The sequence below is a fragment of the Euprymna scolopes genome, chromosome 29, assembly GCF_053919585.1.
Source record: "Euprymna scolopes isolate OS-2025 chromosome 29, ASM5391958v1, whole genome shotgun sequence".
Taxonomy (NCBI): domain Eukaryota; kingdom Metazoa; phylum Mollusca; class Cephalopoda; order Sepiida; family Sepiolidae; genus Euprymna; species Euprymna scolopes.
Genome location: NC_136510.1, coordinates 40,640,893 through 40,649,606, shown reverse-complemented (window position 1 = coordinate 40,649,606; position 8,714 = coordinate 40,640,893). Strand labels below are relative to the sequence as shown.

Below are 8,714 nucleotides of genomic sequence, written 5' to 3'. Positions count from 1 at the left end.
ATATATATATATATATATATATATAGAGAGAGAGAGAGAGAGAGGGAGAGAGAGAGAGATGTTGTTTGTTTTGGTTTTAGCGATATGTTTTGAATGAATTCAATTATTTACAAAAGTGCATTTTTACCTAAATGCGAGTTGGGAATAATTTTTTCACTTTAACCAATTTGGTACTCCCACATGAGGAGCGGTATATATATGCATATAAATATATATATATATTATTTTTAAAAATATAATTATCCACGGACACATGTTTCATCGTGTACGACTCATCAGAGTGGCTGAATCTAGCGAGATTCGAAATCGGGACCCCACGGTAATGAGCCTAAACCCCTTACCTCTGATCCATGTCGCACGACGATCTGGATATATCGCGATTTACTTAGATGTTGTTTGTTTTGGTTTTAGCGATATGTTTTGAATGAATTCAATTATTTACGAAAGTGCATTTTTACCTAAATGCGAGTTGGGAATAATTTTCCCTTTAACCAATATATATATATATATGTGTGTGTGTGTGTGTGTGTGTGTGTGTGTGTGTTAGTATTGTTCATCGTTACATATACCTTTATATCACAATATATTGGTCTATAATTAATGGTTCCCCTATAGTGCTAAATTCTATACTAGGTCTACTTAATAATTGATTGTTTTGACACACAAGATAAGAACAGTAGTCAGAAGAATTCAAATAATGCGAATAACTAATCCACATCTCAAAAAATCAGAAACTTAGAATCGATTCATATATTTTTTGTTTCTTATACAATGTTCCTCTGTTTTGTTTTTTCAGGTTTATAAGAAATCTCATTCCAACCAAATGACCCAAATTAATTCACGGATTGAAACCAAGGTGGCCAAAACTATTTTCTTCGTAACTCGTAAGTTTCTCTCGTTTTCTATCATTCATCCGCCATCTTGGATTTTTTTTTTCGTTTTCTCGTTATTGTCCGTTTCTTTTTTATATGTCATAAACATTTTATGCAATTTCAACTATTTTCTTTTTCAACTTAAAATTCCGGATATTGATAAATTGGTTATACCAATTAATATAAACTTGGAGAAAAATTATTTTCTTTTTTGTTTCGTCCACAAAATTCGTAATTGACAAACGGACATTTAAGACTCTACGTCAATTTCTACAAGTTGGTTACGGATATTAAAGCGATCATTGTGTGCATTTTCTGTATTGTTGTTTTTTAAATAAGTGTACTTTTAAATGAGAACCTCGAATATCTATTAAAATCAGATGCAAAAGAAAACTAGATCGACTTGTTAATCGTATTGAAAAACTGTACAGGAGATTAAAAATTGGATCTTGGGGTTATTTTCGGAAGCCGAGGAAATTTTGTTTCCCTTACTTTATCTTTTAGTCCTCGCATTCCATGAGTCCTGTTTCTGATAAATAGGGTATAATTGCTGTTTTCTGGGTCGGAATAATATATCCAACTAATACCTATCCTTTTTGAACTTGAACTAGTACTTTTGTATTTTTGCTTCTTATATAAAGTGGCTTCCTGGCTTGTCTGGAGCAATTCCCATAAAAAATATATATCTCATAACACAAAATACGGCCATGAAAAATAATATTCCTAAGATAATTAACTGAAATATTGATAGTACTAGTTATTACATGTAAACAATATAGGAGGTATTACTGTTAAAAATAAAAAAAATATAAAGAATTTGTTACATACAATATTATAGCGAAGAATAATATTTTCCAATTTGCTTTTTTTACGTTGAAATCAGCACTTGTCAAGGCCCAGAGGCCACTCGGGGATAAGGGGCTGATTATTTATATTTTAAAGTAATTGTATTTAGGGGGCGGAGTTGTTTTTCACCTGTGTTCATTCCTTATTCTTTCCATTACTAACTGTATATTACTTAGTTTGTATTATGTATATATATATATATATATATATATATATATATATATATATATATATATATATACATATATATACATATATATATATATATATATATATAATTTTTTTGTTCTAATTGTTTCACATAACAAAGAAAAAGACAATATTATAGCGAAGAATAATATTTTCCAATTTGCTTTTTTTACGTTGAAATCAGCACTTGTCAAGGCCCAGAGGCCACTCGGGGATAAGGGGCTGATTATTTATATTTTAAAGTAATTGTATTTAGGGGGCAGAGTTGTTTTTCACCTGTGTTCATTCCTTATTCTTTCCATTACTAACTGTATATTACTTAGTTTGTATTATGTATATATATATATATATATATATATATATATATATATATAATATATATATATACATATATATATATATATAATTTTTTTGTTCTAATTGTTTCACATAACAAAGAAAAAGACAATATTATAGCGAAGAATAATATTTTCCAATTTGCTTTTTTTACGTTGAAATCAGCACTTGTCAAGGCCCAGAGGCCACTCGGGGATAAGGGGCTGATTATTTATATTTTAAAGTAATTGTATTTAGGGGGCAGAGTTGTTTTTCACCTGTGTTCATTCCTTATTCTTTCCATTACTAACTGTATATTACTAAGTTTGTATTATGTATATATATATATATATATATATATATATATAATATATATACATATATATATATATATAATTTTTTTGTTCTAATTGTTTCACATAACAAAGAAAAAGATTCAGAGCATATATTCTGGTTAATTGCATTCCAATAACGAAAAGAAAAGAGTTAGTCCACAATCATCAGTTTTGTTTATTTATTTTTATTCATTACTAGCAGATTGGAGGCGGCTTTGCCCGGGCGTAAAATACGCTTAAATATGATATGTTAGTTCGCCCATATTTCGTATATATTATTATAGAGTCGTGATTTCAAAAGTTAAAAAAAAAGTATTTGGGTTCCATCAGCTAGAATAAAAACCGAAACTGTAACATTCAAAGCTGGTGACGTTACGACTGTATCAACGTGACACGCATATGAACTGATTAAAAAATTAAACATTAAAAATAAACTAAGATGAATGTACAAAATCTATAACTATTTTTTTTTCAATTTTGGCCAATTTAGAACCCTTAAAAACAATTTTAACACACTAAATATTCATAAAAGAACGGTATGTTAAGAATCCAATCATTTGACGCTCCCTTGCGCCGACTTTTGTTTTGGAGTAGATAGTTTGAAAATATGGAGACAGAGAGACAGACAGATATATAACTTTTTATATATATTATTTCGACGAATGTCCATATTATTTCTTTACTGTTTGCAACCTATGATTAAATACATTTGCTTTGGTCCATTTGACTGCTTTTCAGAGACAAGAAGGTATTAGTAAACTAAAAATAAAAAAGTCACAGTCTTCTAAAAATAAAATCTAAGAGTGCAAAATGGCGGAGTAACAACATTCTAAAATTGTGCCAGACCTCTTTTCCCGATTATCATCTTTAAATTGGGTTTTTAATGTTGTTTTACTTGCCTTTTTTCATATCCATCCTTTTGACGGTAAAAGAAAAAAATATATTCGTTGAAATAAAAAATAAAAAATGACCCATAATAATTTTGGACTGAATCTTTCCTGTTGTCATTGGAATCAAACCTAGTTTTTCACTTGTTCTGCGATACACGAGTCTGCCTATCAGACCCCAATATATTAAACTTGGACGCGGCAGTAAAATAAACTTCATCTCATTGGGCATCAGTTTATACCACGTGACATTTTACTCCAGAACATTCAGAATAAAACTTGTCAAAATTGTATGTAGTAAGCTTATTCATTATTAGTAAATTATCACATTGTAAAAAGAAATGCAAAAGAAAAAATAGAATCAGACAAAATCCAACTAAAAGTCAGACAAAAATTTACACAAATACATAATAATCAATATATCTAATAAAACAATGAAATCACATTTAGACACTGGGTCCAACCTTTCAATTATAGATTTTCAAACATAGAAAACGTCCTGGATATGACCTAAAACTATATCCGATGGTGAGGCCCCACCTTGCGTACCTTGGGGAGTGTGGAGCCACCCTTTAATTGAGTGGTAGTACATGTTAGGGTCCCAACTATGGGTTAAATAGAATCTGACTTAAAAATATATATATATACTCCATTAAAAATCGTTCCTCAAAATAACTAGATTTGACATTAAATAACCTGAAAAAGGTTGATATGCCATAAAACAGAAACAACCAACCAAACATAGAAAAACTGAACGAACCAACTTTGCAGAAAACTACTAAAGTCAGACACTGAAGCAAGAATACTGCAGTATTAAACTTGTGAGCAACCGTTTTCCTTGAAATCTTATTACCTGTCTCTTCGTTAAATTTAGGGTCAATTAGTAGAGCGTTTTCGATACGGTTTTTGGGAGAAAGTCTAGCAATTCTGATTCGATCGTTGCGAAGCTTTTGGGGATCTGTCTGTTTTTCATTTTGCATATAAAGTATAATTGGTTTCACACCTGTCAATTACACGATTAATGACAGGTTTAGATCCATGCAATATAACAGAAATTTCTGAAATTAGCATTTTTTGTTGATAGCGGTAATGATATTTTTTTGGAAAGCGAACTGTTTGCATGTAGAATTAGGCATATTGCTATAAAATAAAGTCTAAATAATAAATGAAATGTGAAAAATAATTAAAATTTAATGTTTCTGTAAATTCTTATCATTGTTCCTTGCCGTTTCTCCAGTAGGCTTTGGGTAGGATTGAAACCGCTATCTTGAGACAATACTCACCTGGAACTGTGACGCAGTGGATGAAAGCATTTAATCTTTACGGTTCCAGGTAAGCATTGTCTGAAGATAGCAATTTGAATCATACCCAAAGCCGGACAGAGGATTAGTTAGCCGAAACATGGTGTGACAACAACTATGGAACGCAGTAATTATTGAGGATATAGTTAAGAAACACAGCGTTGCTATCCTGTAGCGGTTAACCACCCAACGAAGGCCAGAGTAATAGTTGGCCGAAATGTTGTGAAACAATAACTATAAAGATGAGGATAACAGTCCGCAAATAAATAGATAAATATACAAATTACTCATCTCAAAGGATTCTAATAATAATAAAAACAAACAAGTGAAACGTTCATGCCCCCCCATAAGTATACAGTGAACGAGGCATAAAAAATGACAAAGTTTAGCATTTGCTTCCCCCCATTTAGCCCCAAAAAGTCCACAGGGGACGTCAAATCCTGGTGAAAATGAACAAACGGTACAGTTTTAGGCCTTAACATATGTAAATTTGAGTTCTACACCATGCAAAAGATTAAAGAATTGACTAAGTCCATCATTTGACCCACCCACCCCCATTTAGCCCCAAAAGTTCCCAAGGCCTTAATATATTTAATTTGAGTTCAGCACCATGCAAAACTGCTAAATAGACATATAAAGTTCCCAAGGCCTTAATATATTTAATTTGGGTTCAGCACCATGCAAAACTGCTAAATAGACATACACACAAAATTTTGGACAAATATGGTAAAATAGTCCCAAAAATGGAGTGTTTTTATTACTCCTAAAAGAAACCCTGGGACACACCCAAGAGTTATCGCGAAGTATAGACAAACAAAATTATATAGAAATCACTTTTCAGAAAGTTTTATAAAAATTTAAGGCATTTTTTTAATAAGCACAAAAGTGCCAATTTTAGCCATTTTAAACCGAATGGCACACCTAGAGGGGCAACGTGAGTTTTCTCGGTAAATCTGTTCTGTTACTTTTTTTACTCATATCATGTTTAATGTTTGTGCAAAATTTGATAAAATTCCAAGGCGTAGTTATTGAGAAAGGTGCGGACAGACGAACGGACGGACGGACGAAAAAGGGTGAATTTACACGTCCATCCTCCTTTTGTAAGGGGACCAATAATATACTATTAGTGTTATTAATTATGGAGATTTGAGATCTCTCTGCTTGAAACCGGAACTATACTGTTAACGCCATTAATAGTGGAGATTTGGTATATGAATGTCTAAAGCTGAACATAGACTATGACCATCTTTTATTGCCTACTTCCATTTACTCCTCTACTGCAGACGAATGATCTAGCCAGGTGGTGTTGTACCTGTTTCATTGCCATCATAATCCTCCTCTTCTCTTTTTTAAATGGTAGCGCATTATCTGTTGTCACGAGACCACTCACTCCAGGCATTAACTCCCCATTTAGGGGAGCTGTAATTCATGTTCGCTCATCATAATACAATCTGTGAATTCATTACTACCTCTTCTTGGAGGAGTATCTGTTCGGTTGTCATAATACTCTTATCCCAGCGACTACTTTCTCTTTTAATTGGGGATGGTGTAATATGTGTTGTGCTTTTATGATGCCATCTTCCCAGGCATCACTACTGTTTTAGCGAGTAGTATAACGTATGTTCCGTTGTTATGAGACTATACTCTCACGGATAACCTAATCTTTTAGGGAGACACTGTAGTATGTCTGTTTTTTTCATATTTCCAGTATATATATATATATATATATATATATATATATATATATAAATATATATATATATCATAATTTTATGCATCGTACAAAATTGCATTACTGCAATCAGAACAGAAAGACCCGTTTTGATGTTAATGAATAAGTGAAAAATGAAAATTTAAAAAATTAATGGAGAAGCCAGCTGACCGATTTCGCCCTCACTTTTCATTTTATATATATATATATATATATATATATATATATATATATATATATATATATATACTTTCATACGAAAACAGAATGTGACACAAGGTTTCTTTTAATGTGGGAGAAAACCAGCTCCCCAAAAAGGGGCTCTCTGGATTGGTTGGTTGGTTGTTTTTGTTTTACGGCATATCAACCCTTTTCGGGTTATTTAATGCCGAATCCAAAGATTTTGAAGAAAACATTTTTTTAATAGAATATATTTGTTGTTTTCACGTCGGTTTCTATTCAACCCATAGTTGGGACCCTAACAGGTATTACCACTCCGGGTTAGAGTGGACCTGGGAGCAATGGTAATTAAAGGGTGGCTCCACACTCCCCAAAGCCCACAAGCTGGGGCCTCACCACTGGATATAGTTTAAGGTCATATCCAGGACCCCCATTGAGGGACTTTTACCCTCTGCAGGGGGGCAATCGGCGTATTCTAATGCCCCACCGACAGGGCCGGGCTCTCTGGAAGAAGGCAAAAATAAAGATGCATTAGCATAAAAGGGTTCCCTCTCAATTGACTAAGAACAAATTGACATAATTGTAAAAATATATGACCTCTGCCCGTGTATTGTTGTTAATAAATATGACGAGCATTTTAAAATACTCTCAACACAAGGATAATAAAGAAACACTCGTTTCCCATGATATACTTAGCGTCCGTTTGAAGAAAATTGAGCCGAACTCATTGACAACGACAAAGCATGCAGTCGGTTAACAATTAACTTAAAATTAAGTGAGTTCGGTCATTTGCTGAAAGCTGTCAGTCGGTTAACAATTAACTAAAAATTAAGTAAGTTCGGTCATTTGCTGAAAGCTGTCAGTCGGTTAACAATTAACTAAAAATTAAGTGAATTCGGTCATTTGCTGAAAGCTGTCAGTCGGTTAACAATTAACTAAAAATTAAGTGAGTTCGGTCATTTGCTGAAAGCTGTCAGTCAGTTAACAATTAACTAAAAATTAAGTGAGTTCGGTCATTTGCTGAAAGCTGTCAGTCAGTTAACAATTAACTAAAAATTAAGTGAGTTCGGTCATTTGCTGAAAGCTGTCAGTCAGTTAACAATTAACTAAAAATTAAGTGTGTTCGGTCATTTGCTAAAAGCTGTCAGTCAGTTAACAATTAACTAAAAATTAAGTGTGTTCGGTCATTTGCTAAAAGCTGTCAGTCAGTTAACAATTAACTAAAAATTAAGTGTGTTCGGTCATTTGCTAAAAGCTGTCAGTCGGTTAACAATTAACTAAAAATTAAGTGTGTTCGGTCATTTGCTAAAAGCTGTCAGTCGGTTAACAATTAACTAAAAATTAAGTGTGTTCGGTCATTTGCTAAAAGCTGTCAGTCGGTTAACAATTAACTAAAAATTAAGTGTGTTCGGTCATTTGCTAAAAGCTGTCAGTCAGTTAACAATTAACTAAAAATTAAGTGTGTTCGGTCATTTGCTAAAAGCTGTCAGTCGGTTAACAATTAACTAAAAATTAAGTGTGTTCGGTCATTTGCTAAAAGCTGTCAGTCGGTTAACAATTAACTAAAAATTAAGTGTGTTCGGTCATTTGCTAAAAGCTGTCAGTCAGTTAACAATTAACTAAAAATTAAGTGTGTTCGGTCATTTGCTAAAAGCTGTCAGTCGGTTAACAATTAACTAAAAATTAAGTGTGTTCGGTCATTTGCTAAAAGCTGTCAGTCGGTTAACAATTAACTAAAAATTAAGTGAGTTCGGTCATTTGCTAAAAGCTGTCAGTCAGTTAACAATTAACTAAAAATTAAGTGTGTTCGGTCATTTGCTAAAAGCTGTCAGTCGGTTAACAATTAACTAAAAATTAAGTGTGTTCGGTCATTTGCTAAAAGCTGTCAGTCAGTTAACAATTAACTAAAAATTAAGTGTGTTCGGTCATTTGCTAAAAGCTGTCAGTCGGTTAACAATTAACTAAAAATTAAGTGTGTTCGGTCATTTGCTAAAAGCTGTCAGTCGGTTAACAATTAACTAAAAATTAAGTGTGTTCGGTCATTTGCTAAAAGCTGTCAGTCAGTTAACAATTAACTA

At 32.5% G+C, this 8,714-nt stretch overlaps 1 protein-coding gene across 4 annotated transcripts in view; it reads left to right on the top strand.

Annotated features, from left to right (window-relative positions):
* The window catches only part of LOC145252615 (opsin-5-like), a 1,137,249-nt gene that overhangs the window by 986,225 nt on the left and 142,310 nt on the right, over positions 1-8,714 (top strand). For all 4 annotated transcript variants that reach the window (XM_080112330.1, XM_080112328.1, XM_080112329.1 and 1 more), the window contains one exon: positions 797-884. In XM_080112330.1, the coding sequence (XP_079968456.1) occupies positions 797-884 (88 nt within the window). The remainder of the gene's footprint in view (positions 1-796; positions 885-8,714) is intronic.